This window comes from Haliotis cracherodii, unplaced genomic scaffold (assembly GCF_022045235.1).
Source record: "Haliotis cracherodii isolate W230 unplaced genomic scaffold, xgHalCrac1.p SCAF_1, whole genome shotgun sequence".
NCBI lineage: Eukaryota > Metazoa > Mollusca > Gastropoda > Lepetellida > Haliotidae > Haliotis > Haliotis cracherodii.
The window spans coordinates 55,500,542-55,518,960 of NW_027266264.1; the positions used below are offsets into that span (position 1 = coordinate 55,500,542).

The following is an 18,419-nucleotide window of genomic DNA, read 5'->3' on the forward strand; positions in this document are numbered from 1 at the left end:
CTCCATGACTTGAGGAATATTTCAAACAACAACTGTTCTCTATGATCAATAAGAACAAATGTATATATAGATATATAACATAAATTTGAATCTAATAACAGTAAATAAAACAAGGATTATGTGGCAATATCAATTTTTAATTTGACATATTTTGTGGTATTTATGTATTAACTTGTTGCTGTACAGTATTTGGCAATTCATTTTTACCCAATCTATATGGATTTGTCTGCTCACATGGAATAGTTGCCTACTGCATCAAAGTTTACAAAAGTCATATATCTTGATAGTAGGTTAGATTTTATACACATTACCAAAGCACACATCATGCTAAACACACAAAAGCATTCCAAAACGACAATCATAACATTGCCATGTTGCACTCACATTGAAAAAATGAACTCGACAGTACAACACGCTTGTGCAGGTAGAGGATAGAAAACATGGGAAGGCTTGGGGAGGAATGCGTACGTGAAGTACATCGGCACAGTCAGAGGGACTACATCTACCCATGTCCAATATTACCTGGTTTTGATCAACTAATTATTAAAGTAAGCATCTTGAATATGATACCATATCTTAGTGATTGACATTGCTTCAGTTTTACCACCATTTTTACCAGAAATATACAGTAATTTGCAGAAAAAAGTGAGTCAGGGTAAAAAGATCAAGTCTGAGTGAAGATTTGCTAACCAATAAGTCTGCTAAAGCAGCACAATCCATATGGTCTGCCAAGATATCTCATCTATAAAGTCTGCCAAGGTGGCCCTTCCGTGTAGTCTGGAAAAGTGGCCCAATCCATGTTGTCTGGAAAGGTGGCCCCTTCCATGTAGTCTGGAAAGGTGGCCCCTTCCATGTAGTCTGGAAAGGTGGCCCCTTCCATGTAGTCTGGAAAGGTGGCCCCATCCATGTAGTCTGGAAAGGTGGCACCTTTCAGGTTGTCTGCAAAGGTGGCCCAATCCATGTAGTCTGGAAAGTTGGTCCAATCCATGTAGTCTGGAAAGTTGGCCCAATCCATGTAGTTTGGAAAGTTGGTCCAATCCATGTAGTCTGGAAAGGTGGCCCCTTCCATGTAGTCTGGAAAGGTGGCCCAATCCATGTAGTCTGGAAAGTTGGTCCAATCCATGTAGTCTGGAAAGGTGGCACCTTTCAGGTTGTCTGCAAAGGTGGCCCCATCCATGTAGTCTGGAAAGGTGGCCCCTTTCCATGTAGCCTGGAAAGGTGGTCCAATCCATGTAGCCTGGAAAGGTGGCCCCATCCATGTAGTCTGGAAAGGTGGCCCAATCCATGTAGTCTGGAAAGGTGGCCCAATCCATGAATTCTGCCAAGGTGGCCCCTTTCCATGTAGTCTGGAAAGGTGGCCCCTTTCCATGTAGCCTGGAAAGGTGGTCCAATCCATGTAGTCCGGAAAGGTGGCACCTTTCAGGTTGTCTGCAAAGGTGGCCCAATCCATGTAGCCTGGAAAGGTGGCCCAATCCATGTAGCCTTGAAAGGTGGCCCAATCCATGTGGTCTGCCAAGGTGGCCCCATCCATAGAGTCTGCCAAGGTTACCCCATCCATAGAGTCTGCCAAGGTAGCCCCATCCATAGAGTCTGCCAAGGTAGCCCCATCTATGTAGTCTGCCAAGGTAGCCCCATCCCTGTAGTCTGCCAAGGTAGCCCCATCCATGTAGTCTGGAAAGGTGGCCACATCCATGTTGTCTGGCAAGGTAGCCCCATCCATGTAGTCTGGAAAGGTGGCCACATCCATGTTGTCTGGCAAGGTGGCCCCATCCATAGAGTCTGCCAAGGTGGCCTCATCCATAGAGTTTGCCAAGATGGCCCCATTCATATAGTCTGCCAAGGTGGCCCCATCCATAGAGTCTGACAAAGTGGCCTCATCCATAGAGTCTGCCAAGGTGGCCTCATCCATAGAGTCTGCCAAGGTGGCCCCATTCATATAGTCCGACAAGGTGACCCATTCATATAGTCTGACAAGGTAGCCCCATCCATAGAGTGACAAGGTAGCCCCATCCATACAATAATAATAATAAAGTCCATTTCTTTAGCGCCATTTCCGTCTACGTAGTCGCTCATAGTGCCTCACACAGGGTCATAGACACATCTAAAGAGATAAGTCTTTAGTTTTGTCTTGAAAGTGTCCAGAGTTGGAGATTGCCTAATTTCCACTGGAAGGGAATTCCAGAGCACAGATGCAGTGTGAGCAAAAGTTATGTTGCCGAATGCTTTGAGTGAGACCCTAGGGACACTAAACTGGAGTTCATGTGCTGATCTGAGATCTCGATCTGAGATCTCGTGCTGGCTGGTGTAGGGTAAGAAGTTCACTCAGATAGGAAGGTGCTGTACTATAGTAGCACTGGTATGCAATGCACACGACTTTGTATTCAATCCTATATCTTTTTGGAAGCCAGTGTAATGATTTTAATAAAGGAGTGACATGTGCAGGCTTATTTCGTCTACATATCAATCTGGCAGCAGCATTCTGAACACGTTGCAATTTGCTACATAGATCCTGTTTGATATTAATAAGCAGACTGTTAGCATAGTCCATCCTGGATAGGATAAGTGATCTCACGAGCTGATGTGCCGCATCGTATGTCAACATGGGTCTTATCTGACTGATATTTCGAATGTGGAAGTAGCAACTTTTGCAGATATTGTTTACTTGACAATCCATGGTCAGGTTTTGGTCGATGATGACTCCGAGGTCTTTGACAGTCAAAGAAAATGGGATATCAACTCAATCAACAGTCACGAATGATTCGGATATTGATGCCAAAGATCGGCTACTCCCAGTGAGTATGACTTCGGTCTTATCAGGGTTGAGCTTCAGACGATTCTGTGTCATCCATGTCTGGATCGCAGATGTGCACATTCACAATTCTGCTATCACCTGTGCTGAGTCACCAGGTGTGAAGACTTTCATGAGCTGATTATCATCAGCATATCCATGACGACTAGTGTCAAAAGTGTCTGTAACTTGGCCTAACTGAGAAATATAAATCACTTACAACAGAGGTCCCAATACAGAACCCTGGGGGACTCCATAATAAAGGATTGAATCTTCAGATGACATGCCATCAATCGAAACAGCCTGCTTTCTGTTACACAAGTATGATGTAAACCAAGCAAGTGCAACATCTGTTATACCAAGATTAGACTCAAGACGACGTAGTAGCCTGCTATGGTCTACAAGAAGGACAAGAAGTCCTACCTTGCCCTTATCAGCAGCTGCCAGCAGATCATTCATGACTCTCAGAAGACAAGTTTCTGTTGAGTGAGCTGGCCTGTAAGCCGATTGGAACTTATCATATAAGCCATACTGTTCCATATAATCTGTAAGCCTGACTTTCACATCTTTTTCCCACTCACAGGTCTATAGTTCAAGAGAAGGTTAGGGTCCAAAGTCTTCTTCTTCAAGAGTGGGCGAACTAGGGCCCATCTATATCATTGGGGTACCTCTCCAGACTCCAGACTGAGGTTCACAATCCTAGTTATTATGGGAAGCAAGATATCCATGTAATCCAAAACGAATTAGGTAGGGACAGGATCAACTCCTGGACAGTATGTTGGCTTTGAAGATCTTTAATACCTCAGCTTCACTGTATCCTTCCAGTTGACTGAGGCAGTGAGGCAATTGGTTGCTCAAGGAAACGGATTCATCATCATCATCATCTGCCATGTCGTCCAGATAGGATCGAATGTCCTCAATCTTCTTAACAAAGAAGACGCTGAAACTACTTACTAGATTTGTGACATCATCAAATGGAAGCACTGTGCTATTGTCTCTGCCCAACAATGAGAACATAAAGTCATATAGAGCCTTATTGTCTGCCAAGGTGGCCTCATCATAGAGTCTGCCAAGGTGGCCCCATCCGTAGAATCTGCCAAGGTGGCCCTTTCCATAGAGTCTGACAAGGTAGCCCCATCCATACAGTTTGCCAAGATGGCCCCATCCATGTAGTCTGCCTAGGTGGCCCCATCCAGAATGTCTGCCAAGGTGGCCCCATCCATAGTGTCTGCCAAGATGGCCCCATCCATTATGTCTGCTAATGTGGCTACATCCATGGCCCCATGCATAGAGTCTGACAAGGTGGCCCCATCCGTATAGTCTTGAGAGGTAGAGACAGTCACGAAGGTCACCCACCCAAATAGAGTCCATTATAGCGGAACAGCTAAAGGTGCTACTAGCCATTCAAAATCTCAACAAAACTGTTCCCACTGTGAGCAGTTTAAAGCAGGAAAGTCATTATCCTATGAGAACATTGAGTGTAAAACTAATCAATCTAATGATGTCATAATATGTTTATCAAAAAGGAAACTTACATCCTCGTAAATTTACGTTTTTTTTACCTGTTTTTTTACACTGCTCATGTTTTTATTTGTCTTACAAGATGATAATAGTGTTATCCAGAACGTAACAGTGACATGTTATTGGACATGGGCATACACAGGGTCTACTGTCAAGTGAGTACTTTCACAGTTAGTGTGCAGATAACAAGTGCTTCAACCATCAATATTATACTGATATCATCCTCTGTAAACAAGGGTATTGCAGTCACATGCCTCTTACAAACCCTGAATAACGCTACATTACAAACACAATTCTTGATTTTGCATAGGATGTGACCAATCAATTTGATTTTCCATTTTTGTAAAATCCAAAAAATTTCAAGAGCTTCTTTATGAAAAGACCATCACTTTAAAATATTCATCAACTTTTTTAAATGGATAGTATTTGAATGTCAGGAGGTATTTAGGCACGGCTCCTTGCACACAGAGGATGATGATGCTTTTGTGTGTTTATACAATCATGATACATACTTCCAAGATCATTGTCACTTGACGTACATTTTCCTAGGCTATTCATTATATTGAAATTGTTTGATAAAATTACTTTATTGAAATTATGTAACTGGAAAAATATACTCAAGGAGATACACAAGTTATCAGTCAGCAGAAAAAAGTAAGGGCAATAATTCTTAAATTACACATGAATGAACAGAAACATAAAAAATAGTTTGAACAAAGGTAATAAAAATGTACTACTTCATATGCATAAATATATTCAGCAAATTGTGAACTCTATGTGTACAACTGGAATCATGTACAGACTATGGCTTCAAAATACATAAATATTATTTTTGGCAAAAGTCTTGCAGTAAGTCATCGCTAATGCTTGTGCTTAAGTGACACAAAGCACCTTTTTTTAAAGAAACTGACAACGGCTTCATAATGATTTTATAATATAATAAAACACTTTAAACTTATGGGCGGATGTTGATGACATTTTATGAGACCCATGTAAGATTTCATGATTTTAAATGTCCTTATAAAACAATATTGAAATCTAAAAACATGTCATCTGATAAATCTGATATGTTAATGTACTTTTCTTCCGGAAAGACTTTTGCCATACATCTAGAGTATTGATAGACTAGTGTGATTATTGAACATGTAACAGTGAAATACTGACAGTCCATGCTGCAAGAGAGTGGTGGTATGTTTCTGCAGGCTGAGCATGGAGGTTAGAGGTTAAGGCCCAAAGGGACAACACAAACAGCAGTAGCGATCAGGGGAGATAACTGGGTAATAGAGAAAAAAGGGGAGATAACAACTATACCTCTACCATTCTTGAAGTACTCAGAGTTTACCCTCTGTGGATTGGTCGAAGCTAGCAAGCAAAATAAAATTCAAATTATGTGCTAATGTCTGTCACATTGTTTTGTTACACATCTAATATGGTGTTTCCTTATTACAACCAGGTCTAGTTTCATAAAGCATTGTCATTCTACGACGGTTGTAACTCCATCATGCTAACAACAGTCATAGCCCGAAAATCCCTTCATGAAATTAGGCTGAGGTGTTTATACATAGGAAGTTTTAACTACAGATAGCAATTATTAGTATTATTTTGGGAATTCAAAATGCAGTTATAGTTTGAATACCTACAAGTTTGTAGATAAATCTATTGCTGGTTCAGATGTTACCTTGGAAAGTTTTCTAGGGGAAACGAATATTTGTTTTTCTATAAATGTATGTTACACCATAGTAAAATGATATATCTGACACATAAACAGTTATCACACATACACTCTGTTGTAACGATGATCGTCTTTGGTTCTTGTCACTCTCTGAGTCATGGGACCTGTCATTTATCATCGGAATAAGTCGGGGACAAACTTCAGGTCTCATCTCATCTCGATCACACTCATGAGACAACATTAAAGTATTTTGTGAAATGTGCTGGAGATGTTACTGGCATAGGGTTGGCTGGCATTTCAAGCTGTGACTGGGATAGGGTTTACATGGTGTGTTTTTTACCCCAGGACTTGTTACTGCCATGAGGCTAGAATGGTGTGTGGAGTTGTGACTGTTATTATCTTGGATTTGTTTGGATTTGTGACTTTTTATTTGGGTGGGGTGGGGGGTGAAAGCGTTGGTTCGTCACGGCGAAGACCTGGGTTCCAATCCCCACATGCTTACAATGTGTGAAGCCCATTTTCTGGTGTTCCCCATCATGATATTGCTGGAATATTGCTAAAAGCGGCGTAAAACCATACTTACCCACTGGCTGGGATGGTGTGTGGACAATTTAGGCTGTGACTCATTTAGGACGGGGTGGTGTGTGGAGTTGTGATTTGTCATTACGCTGCGTGATGTGTGGAGCTGTGATTGTCATTACGCTGGGTGGTGTGTGGAGTTGTGATTGTCATTACACTGGGTGGTGTGTGGAGCTGTGATTGTCATTACGCTGGGTGGTGTGTGGAGTTGTGATTGTCATTAGGCTGGGTGGTGTGTGGAGCTGTGATTGTCATTACACTGGGTGGTGTGTGGAGTTGTGATTGTCATTACGCTGGGTGGTGTGTGGAGCTGTGATTGTCATTACACTGGGTGGTGTGTGGAGTTGTGATTGTCATTACGCTGGGTGGTGTGTGGAGTTGTGATTGTTATTACTCTGGGTGGTGTGTGGAGTTGTGATTGTCATTACACTGGGTGGTGTTTGGAGTTGCGATTGTCATTATGCTGGGTGGTGTGTGGAGTTGTGATTGTTATTACGCTGGGTGGTGTGTGGAGTTGTGATTGTTATTACGCTGGGTGGTGCGTGGAGTTGTGATTGTCATTACACTGGGTGGTGTTTGGAGTTGTGATTGTCATTACGCTGGGTGGTGTGTGGAGTTGTGATTGTCATTACACTGGGTGGTGTGTGGAGCTGTGATTGTCATTATGCTGGGTGGTTTGTTGAGCTGTGATTGTCATTACGCTGGGTGGTGTGTGGAGTTGTGATTGTCATTATGCTGGGTGGTGTGTGGAGTTTTGATTGTCATTACACTGGGTGGTGTTTGGAGTTGTGATTGTCATTACGCTGGGTGGTGTGTGGAGTTGTGATTGTCATTACACTGGGTGGTGTGTGGAGCTGTGATTGTCATTATGCTGGGTGGTTTGTTGAGCTGTGATTGTCATTACACTGGGTGGTGTGTGGAGTTGTGATTGTCATTACGCTGGGTGGTGTGTGGAGTTGTGATTATTATTAAGCTGGGTGGTGTTTGGAGTTGTGATTGTCATTACACTGGGTGGTGTTTGGAGTTGTGATGTCATTACGCTGGGTGGTGTGTGGAGTTGTGATTGTCATTACGATATGTTCCCAGGGTACAAAAATAGATCAAGTTGTACCCAGATTTCCATTGCTGTATCAGTTTGTACACAGACCATAACTAAGCATACCCTGATTTTGATTTCGTCAAAAAAGGACTTGACAGTAGGTCCAAACATGTAGCAGTTGATAACATGATTGTGGCCACATCTACGACACTGAATATCACAAGATTTCCAAAATAGGTAATCAGTCACACACTATAGTCTTGGTACAAAACGATAAGGCAACGGAAATCAGGGTATGACTTGTGTATTATTTTGTACCCAGTGTACATTTGATGTACTGATCGAGAATGACCCTGTCTGTCAACCTGAGGCATCCCTTCAGTCAGGAAAGTACCCTCTGATATATGACTTTAGAATAATTATCTCATCGTCCTTAAGTACATTATCTCATCGTCCTTAAGTACATTATCTCATCGTCCCTAAGTACATTATCTCATCCTGAAGTACATTATCTCATCCTTAAGTGCATTATCTCATCCTGTAGTACATTATCTCATCCTGAAGTACATTATCTCATCCTGAAGTACATTGTTTATCAACCCTATCTGAGGATATAATTGCTACCCTCTGTGAGGATACTATCTCAATCCTTTCTAAGGAATATCATCGCTGCTCTTCCTAAGTATATTATCAAACATCTGAGGATTTTATCTCAAATCTCTCTAATCATATCATCTCTAGGGATATCATCTCAACCCCTAAGGTTGTCTCATTACTCTATAAGAAGGGTATTCAATTTTATCAAATTGTAAACATATTTCTTGTTGAACTTAAGTTCCATATTACATGTATATGTAACTATTTGACATCCATGTACACAGTCGGCGCTTACCGTTTACTCGCAGGAGGATGTACAAGGTAATCATATTACATGTATATGTAACTATTTGACATCCATATACACAGTCGGCGCTTACCGTTTACTCGCAGGAGGATGTACAAGATAATCATATTACATGTATTTGTAACTATTTGACATCCATGTACACAGTCGGCGCTTACCGTTTACTCGCAGGAATATGTACAAGATAATCATATTACATGTATTTGTAACTATTTGACATCCATGTACACAGTCGGCGCTTACCGTTTACTCGCAGGAGGATGTGCCAGATAATCTTCTTCCTGCTGCTCACCTGGCACTCATACACCCCGGAATCCTCCGGCACCACATTCTTTATGACCAGGTTCCACTCCCCTTTTTCTTTAAGTTGTTGGAGGGAATATCGTGGATTTCCAACATAAACTTGTTCCCCTATCGTCACAGGGTTCGGATCCGATGCCCTTCTCCATATTACCTGAAATGTATATACAGTCAAGTCTCATTAATCCGACACTCGTTAATCCGACAATTGCACTTTATCCGACACTAATGATGGGAACCGATTAAATCAGTGCTATTTAGACCTGTTTATCTGACAGTAGCACTCCGACTCTGACACACCTAATCTCTAACAAATTGCTGAAATCACTCATTAATCTTTCTCGTTAATCCGACACAGTGATCAGCGTACTCCGTGGTCATCTGCCTGCGAGTACACAGCCTGTGTTTTGATGCGAGGCGAGTCTGCTGGTAGCTGCAGGGATAAACTTAATTAACAATAAACAATAATGCTTTAAATAAAGAACACAGGATTACTCACATGCCTAGATTACCTCAATCTCATTAAAATCAGATACAAGTTGTCACTATTGCCAAGGACATCCTATTACAGGTCACGTCAGAACAACCTTTCACGAACTATGACCTACCAACCAAGTCAACAGTAGCCACTAAGAAAGCTGTTTTCTTTAGCTTTGCGGTGCCAGTTTCAAACAGGCGACTTCCATTCCAGGCTATTTTTTTGAAAGTATTTTGAATGTTGTTTTGTGTTAAGCTTTAGAGGTTGCATGATTAGAAAACATATTCCGTTTACAATGTAACATAACAATATGAATATTTTATTTTTCATTTTTTTTATTACAAGTTTGTATCGTCATCTATCGTGTAGTTGTCCGATTTTTTATCAGGAACGTTGATACTACTTTATTTCGTTTATCCGACATACTTGTTAATCTGACATAATCATATTCAACAAACCATGTCAGATTAACGGGACTTCACTGTAATTGTCCCATAAGTTTCACTTGGTAGATTTATCATGGGGTGAGGGGCACAGGTGGCCCTGTCATTTAAGGGGCTGCATTCGCTCTGCAGAGTTACATCCCTTAGGCGTCCAAATAACTTTGATTATCGGTTTGAATCCCACAATTGCCCAGATTATGTTACAAGGTTTGCCAACACCATGCTCGTACCAGTTGGTTTCACCAATGTGGTGAACATCTAAGACCTATGAGGGCATGAGCTGCTCAGTAATCCAAGACGCTGCAATCCACTATGCAGAGTTGCATCCCTTGGGCATGCCAGGAATCTATGATTGTGGGTTAGAATTCTGGTTGTCCCCGATTATGTTTCTAGGTTTGTCAGCACCATACCCGTGCTCGTGGGTTTCACCAAAGTGGTATATGGCTGAGAAGTGCATCACATCTGGCTTTCCTCCTACATTACGCTGACACACCGTGATATAACTGGAATTCTGTTCAAAGCGGAGTTAAACACAACTCACTTACTCATTGGACTGCATCACTTGTGCTTTCTGAGTGGTGTTCAAAGTGAGTAAACCTAAGTCACTCACACACTCGTTTAGTAGAGGCCATTAATATTCGTTCAGTCATGGGTTAAAATTAAGTATGCAGAGTTGCCTCCCTTTTTAATTCCAGGATCAGCTTTATGCTGATTCATACTGTTTATGGCCCATGGTTTCACTAAGTAGTAAACATCTGCATGATCCACAACCTGCATCACTTCTCAGCTCTCCAGAGTTGCCTCCCTTTTTTTATTCCAGGATCAGCTTTATGCTGATTCATACTGTTTATGGCCCATGGTTTCACTAAGTAGTAAACATCTGCATGATCCACAACCTGCATCACTTCTCAGCTCTCCAGAGTTGCCTTCCTTTTTTTATTCCAGGATCAGCTTTATGCTGATTCATACTGTTTATGGCCCATGGTTTCACTAAGTAGTAAACATCTGCATGATCCACAACCTGCATCACTTCTCAGCTCTCCAGAGTTGCCTTCCTTTTTTTATTCCAGGATCAGCTTTATGCTGATTCATACTGTTTATGGCCCATGGTTTCACTAAGTAGTAAACATCTGCATGATCCACAACCTGCATCACTTCTCAGCTCTCCAGAGTTGCCTCCCTTTTTTTATTCCAGGATCAGCTTTATGCTGATTCATACTGTTTATGGCCCATGGTTTCACTAAGTAGTAAACATCTGCATGATCCACAACCTGCATCACTTCTCAGCTCTCCAGAGTTGCCTTCCTTTTTTTATTCCAGGATCAGCTTTATGCTGATTCATACTGTTTATGGCCCATGGTTTCACTAAGGTAGTAAACATCTGCATGATCCACAACCTGCATCACTTCTCAGCTCTCCAGAGTTGCCTTCCTTTTTTTATTCCAGGATCAGCTTTATGCTGATTCATACTGTTTATGGCCCATGGTTTCACTAAGTAGTAAACATCTGCATGATCCACAACCTGCATCACTTCTCAGCTCTCCAGAGTTGCCTCCCTTTTTTTATTCCAGGATCAGCTTTATGCTGATTCATACTATTTATGGCCCATGGTTTCACTAAGTAGTAAACATCTGCATGATCCACAACCTGCATCACTTCTCAGCTCTCCAGAGTTGCCTCCCTTTTTTTATTCCAGGATCAGCTTTATGCTGATTCATACTGTTTATGGCCCATGGTTTCACTAAGTAGTAAACATCTGCATGATCCACAACCTGCATCACTTCTCAGCTCTCCTCCCGATGCAGAATATCACTTAAAAACAGCTCGAAGTTTCATGAAAATGCCAGCTCACCTATCTCCTCCTTCATGTTACTGGTATTGTTGGATCCATATTAAAAGGTTTCAAAACATGATTTGCATCTAATTATTGTGAGCCTCACATGTCTGTGTAAAAGATGATATGCAATTACATTATCAATTCATGTTGCGGTATCAATTCATGTCATACATCTTTGTGTATTCGATACATGTAGTCTTGTGTTGTCTTCTCATCGGAGACAATATGCTGCAGAATTAAAGTAATTTTTCACTTCTCCCAGGCATATATCTTTCATGTTGTCTCATCATAAGCATTGCATTCTCAATCATGGGAAGGAAGTGTCATTGTTCTGATGGCGTCCAAGAGACATGGAGTAGACGTTTTTGCTTCTGAAGTTTTAGTGGCATTTATCTAGACGACATGAATTCACAATCGAAATATCACCATATGTGACCAAAAAGTTCATATGATTTGCATTTGTGTTGCTTTTCTTGCAGAACATCAAGCAAGTTGTCTGGTTAGAAACATAACTTGACCCAAGCAAAACAATGGGGTGTGGCAATGGTATTATCATGGTGTAATGTTGTATCTATTTGGGTTGGGAATTATTACATGGTTTTCTTATCAAGAATGTCGAACATATTGCAAGTTTGATAAAAATGAGATAACTCTAACATAATTAATCATATTATTATTTCAAGTGAGTGAGAAAGTATGGTTTTACGCCGCTTTTAGCAATATTCCAGCAATATCACGGTGGGGGACACTAGAAATAGGCTTCACACATTGTACCCATGTTGGGAATAGAACCCGGGTCTTAGGCGTGACGAGGAAACGCTTTAACCACTAGGCTAGCCGACCGCCCCAATTTCAAGTAAAAGATACATCTATATTTCTAGTATTATGAAGGAAAAAACATCTGGTCGATACATTCTTGGCAAAAAAGAATAACACAATGAAATCTTTTCTTTGTAAATGGTCTATGTGACCTCTGTTCAAACTTAATGGGTTTCAAGAAGTATTTTGAAAATGATGACCCTTAATATTTATAGCAGCTTACGTCCACATGGTATATCCTTTGATTTCTTAATATGTAGTTTTATATAATGCAATTCACCCTGTAATTACAACATGATATATCTATCCATTGACATGTATATAAACATGTAAAAAAATGAAATTAGCCAGATTGAACCAAACATGGCACTATTCAATATTCTTCTCCATGTTTATCCTCAATGAGATGAACATTGGATGATATTATTTCATAGTTCTTACAATGGATATGTAATGTGACTGACTTCCAGTCACTTGGAGGGGGCGGTGGGCTGGCCGGGTGGTTTAACTTTTGCTCCTTTCCCCTAAAACCCAGGTTCAATTGCCCACATGGGTACAATGTGTGAAGACCATGTCTGGTGACCCACCCCCCTGCTTTTAAAAATGTTCCAATAATCTCATGATGGGGGAGCACATGATGAAATGTTAATTAACCAGTCAGTGTGGAATGCACATGTGCAAATATTAAAAAGTTTGTAATTTACCAATTGTGTGAATGATGTTGATCAATGTCTGTGTGTAATGTAACAATTGGGTGAATGATGTTGATCAATGTCTGTGTGTAATGTAACAATTGGTTGAATGAGGTTGATCAATTTCTATGATGTAACAATTGGTTGAATGATTTGGTCAATGTTCTGTGTGCAGTGTAACAGTTGGTTGAATGATGCTGATCAATGTCTGTGATGTAACAATTGGTTGAATGAGGTTCATCAATTTCTGTGAGTGAGTATGGTTTTACGCCGCTTTGAGCAATATTCCAGCAATATCACAGCGGGGAACACCAGAAATGGGCTTCACACATTGTACCCATGTCGGGAATCAAACCCGGGTCTTCGGCGTGACGAGCGAACGCTTTAACCATCAGGCTACCCGACCGCCCCCAATTTCTATCATGTAACAATTGGTTGAATGAGGTTGATCAATGTTAGTGTGCTATGTAACAATTGGTTGAATGAGGTTGATCAATGTTATTGTGCAGTGTAATTCCCAAATTCTATATAAGCAACCCCTAAAGCCCCCTCTTGGGTTGCACAGACCACCCTCGCCCCTTTCGGAAACACATTAAATGGCCTAGCATCAGTCGGAAAGCGCACGTTAAATCTCCAAAGTAAGTAAGTAAGTAAGCCCTATCCATCACTTGCTTGATAAAGGTGTTAGGATCTACACCGAAACGTCGCACTAATTGTAATAAAGAAGTTGTTCATCCACAGAACTCGTCTTACTTCATCCACAGAACTCGTCTTACTTCATCACTCCAACTTCTAAATGCCACTCAAAGAAATGATAGCAGTGTCATGACAGTGATGAATGGCTGCTTGACATGTGTTAGGTTTGATGTCACAGTGGAGAATGATATTACATTGGGATCACACAAATGAGAATGTGTGATGTATCATTGTTTTGTCACAGTAAAGAATAACATTGTGTGACAAATCACCATGACATGTACTCCATCACCAACTCACATGCAGTATCGATACTTCACATCCTTCTCACTTGTGTTTTGAATAATCCTGAATGAGGTACTCCTCGTTTTATGATCATCGAGAATGAAATGATTCAGTGAGGCATGATATACATCCTGCCTGTCAGTGAGATATTGATCAGGCCTAAAGTTAACGCCTATATTTTCTTAATCGAGGTAACCTTAATTTGTTCCAGTCTTGAGACAAATGCTGAACACCGTTATTCTGCAAGTAAATGTGCTGTCATTTGTCATGGCTGACTGTACTGACTCCACATTTCCTTGATTGGTAGTGCAGTCTTCGAAGACACAATACTGACTGGCCAGTTTTCAGCCTTCAGGCTTCCAATGTTGTTGCAACAATCTTCATTAGGCCACGTTTTTAATTTTTTGTTTTTTTGTTTGACATCTTATGCAATTCCCTATTTTGACTGGTACCATATGTTTCCGTGTTCTTTGAGGTGAACAGTTGACTTGCCTTTGCATGTGAATGTTATGGGTGCCATCAGTAGGGCAGGACATGGTCACCTTTTCGCGATCACCTGGTGTTATCACTATATTTGATAGTGATTCATAATGAGTGAGTGAGTATGCTTTTAAGCGGCTTTTAGCAATATTCCAGCAATATCACAGCGGGGGACACCAGAAATGGGCTTCACACATTGTACCCATGCTGGGAATCGAACCTGGGTCTTCGGCGTGACGAGCGAACGCTTTAACCACCAGGCTACTCGACCGCCCCTAGTGATTCTTAAACACATGTTCATGATTTAGCCAGAAACATACAATCGACTCAGCTTTTGGCAGAGATTTCTCATGAATATGGAAAGGGTTTGTCACCATTACTAACATATTTGTGTATCTAAATATTTATGTGTTAATTTGGAACTGTTTGACCATGGCACAAGGATTGAAACAAAATTACGTAAAACTTGAGCAAACACCTCACTTCACAAACACATGCCTGCCTTGAATGAATTTCTGAAGCTCATGGATTTCGATCATCATTGTGTGGGTTGGTCAGTACTGTGGTCAAAACATAACCAAATCTGAACAAATTAAAGTGGAGGATGGAGTAACAGGTACTTTAAACATTCTCCGTGTGAGGCGTTTGCAGAAGTCTGATACAATGCAGTGCATGAGATCAGTTGTTATTTGAAAAAAGTAACATCCCTTTTTGTTGCATTTTGAAGTTGTATGTTTTTATTTTTCTTATCTGTCAAAAATAAAGAAAAAATAGAATGAATAATATTTTATTTTTTTTTATATTCTGGCTCTGTTGTATTGATCTGTAGCCGAAAATTTTAAAAAGTGTCGCCTGGCTGTCTGGTTTCTGAAGTACCCACTTTGAATCCTCATCTTCAAAGTTATCTCTTTGTAAAACTTTTAAGTCCATTTCATCTGGACATATGTCACTATCCTGACTTGATAGCCTTGACGGGAATATAACCCTGGCGCCCGATGCTTCCGATGAATATGATCATGGCTTCCTGGCAGTCAGGGAAGATAGCCTGCACCACATCACGAAGATGAAGATGTAGATACCATTGATTTTCTATAGACATGTGTACCAACTTGAGTTTCTTACACTTCTATAGCGAAATGGTTGGCCAAGACCCCATCAGTCATGGTGCTATGCCATGCCTAACTGTATCCCGTTATCATGGATTTCCACTGTAAATAGTCTTGAATGTCATATTGTCACATCTTGTCTGGAAGATATCTTTTGCTGTAATGGACTTAATAGACGGGAGTACTACACCGGCATGACTGGAGCCTGTTTATACATGCTAAACCAGTGTTAGGATAACAAAATGTGATGGGTTTTAATCTGAAGGGTAATGAGAGGTTGACCTTGTGTAATTACCAGAAGTAACGTACCCATGTTGAATTGGTTCCACAGTCCTGCTTCTTGTCACAGGTGGATCAGGTGGTGGGAATGTTTCACGAAGAACGGGTTGATTCTCATGAGAATGACTTAATGGTTTATTGTAGACATTTCTAGTACAGTTTTGACCTTTTCTCCTGAAAGGGTTCACAGCCGTCCTTGAGTTCTCAGCGTTCAACCAGGTGCCTCTGACACAGGCAGGGCGAGGTGTGATGATTCGTCACATCATATACAGTCCATTCAACAAATTACGGTATATCTGTTTCTGTTTTGAATATGTAGATATATATCATCATGCTCCTAACATTACTTATGCAAAACAATCTGCAAATAGCACGAATAGACTTCCTTCAGACCAGATTGCCCTCATTTCAGAATTAGCGGGTTTGTTCGCAAACAAGAGACATGTCTGGTTATGTGCTTGTGGCAGTTGTGTAATGCTAAGTGACCACTGCGTCAGTGTGTGTGTTAGTCCCTACTGAAACATGTACATACACCAAAAAAATATTTCCATCTTCATATTGTGAAGTAAACCAAGAGAGTAACATTACAATGTTGAATTTTCTATTTTTTGTTGAACATATTTTTAATGACAATTGTATATCTGAATGTTGAGCTTAACAACATCAAGTAAGGACTAGAGTGGAAAGGAGAAACTTGGAATACTCATTTTGGGAGGGACAATATTGATATTTAAATTGTTTCAATGTCAATACATTAATACAGTTTTGATTTTGTGGATAAAAGTAATCATGTCCTAATAAAATTCATATTACATGTTTCATGGAGTAAAATAAGGAATGCCTTAGATAAGATAAGATATGTATCAGGCGGCGTTAAATGTTCTTTAGGTACAGTGATGGGTGAAACCTCTCCAGTAGTCATACACCTCAGAACTTGAAGCACATCTCAGGCAGATATGTGTGGCCCAGTGGTCTGAGATGTTACTTCTGTACAATGTTTTTTTTTAAGTTTATAAAACTAAATGCAAAATTTGCTGACTTAAGTTTTTACTTTTATCCCCATACTATCACAAAGGAAATACATATAAATTTTGCTTGCTTTTCTTGCTTCAAGATTTGTGTGCTTGTTGGTCAAATGCTTGCTTTTGGTGGTAATTGTTTAAAGTCCATTGCTTGTTGAACATATTTCATCATTTTGTTTGTGAAAATGGCAACTAACAATTGTGCCGAAACAAACTGAAATTGTTTTGAATCCCAGGTTTGCTGTGCTTATAATACTTGGTTGGTTAATACCATATGTGTTCATAGGTTTGACCTGATGTGTTCATGGGTTTCATCCTATGTGTTCATGGGTTTCACAATGTGTTCATTGGTTTTCACCCTGTGTTCATGGGTTTCACCCTGTGTGTTCATGGGTTTCATCCTATGTGTTCATGGGTTTCACAATATGTGTTCATGGGTTTCGCAATATGTGTTCATGGGTTTCACAATATGTGTTCATTGGTTTTCACCGTGTTCATGGGTTTCACAATATGTGTTCATGGGTTTCACAATATGTGTTCATGGGTTTCATCCTATGTGTTCATGGGTTTCACAATATGTGTTCATGGGTTTCACAATATGTGTTCATTGGTTTTCACCCTGTGTTCATGGGTTTCACATAGGTGTTCATGGGTTTTCACCATATGTGTTCATGGGTTTTACCATATGTGTTCATAAGTTTGACCTGATGTGTTCATGGGTTTCATCCTATGTGTTCATGGGTTTCACAATATGTGTTCATGGGTTTCACAATATGTGTTCATTGGTTTTCACCCTGTGTTCATGGGTTTCACATAGGTGTTCATGGGTTTTCACTATGTGTTCATGGGTTTCACCATATGTGTTCATGGGTTTTATATATATCCCATATATATCATATTATGACTGTTTCGTCGCGATATGGCTGCAATACTGCCGATGTGACGATAATTTTCACTCACTCACTCCATATATATCATAGCACCTGAATATTTTTTAATTACAATAAACTATTAATTACAATGAAGTGAGTGAGTGAATGAGTATGGTTTTACGCCGCTTTTAGCAATATCACTGCAATATCAAGGCGGGGGACACCAGATATGGGCTTCACACATTGTACCCAAATTTCAATGAAGAAGAAAGTTAAATTTGAATAGAACATGTGGTTTAATTTTTGTTAGATAGCCTCTTCTGTTTTAATTTCACTTTACTGAGTACTTAAAGAAAAATCTGTGTTTAGTAATTTTGATCTAACATCTATTGGAGGCAGGCGTTTAATCATTTCGTAAATCTGTCAGACCTAGCGTATATTCATGACAGGCGTTTATAGAAGGATTTACGGTACTCAAGTACTCCAGCATAGGTAAGGTTAAGGTGGATTTGATTCCTACTTGAAAGACTCCAGTACCAGACCAGGGAGTTAATTGAACTCAGAACTTCACTTTTAAACACGCATGTTGCAGACATTGAAGAGAAAC

The 18,419-nt window shown here is 40.3% G+C and overlaps 1 protein-coding gene across 3 annotated transcripts in view; it reads right to left on the minus strand.

The window, feature by feature from the left end:
- LOC139465751 (zwei Ig domain protein zig-8-like) overlaps positions 1–18,419 on the minus strand; it is a 302,241-nt gene that overhangs the window by 14,375 nt on the left and 269,447 nt on the right. For 2 of the 3 annotated variants that reach the window (XM_071247620.1, XM_071247611.1), the window contains exons 3-4: positions 8,747–8,957; positions 5,621–5,671 (exon numbers count right to left, since the gene is read on the minus strand). In XM_071247620.1, the coding sequence (XP_071103721.1) occupies positions 5,621–5,671; positions 8,747–8,957 (262 nt within the window). The remainder of the gene's footprint in view (positions 1–5,620; positions 5,672–8,746; positions 8,958–18,419) is intronic. The other variant, XM_071247630.1, reaches the window with a different exon arrangement.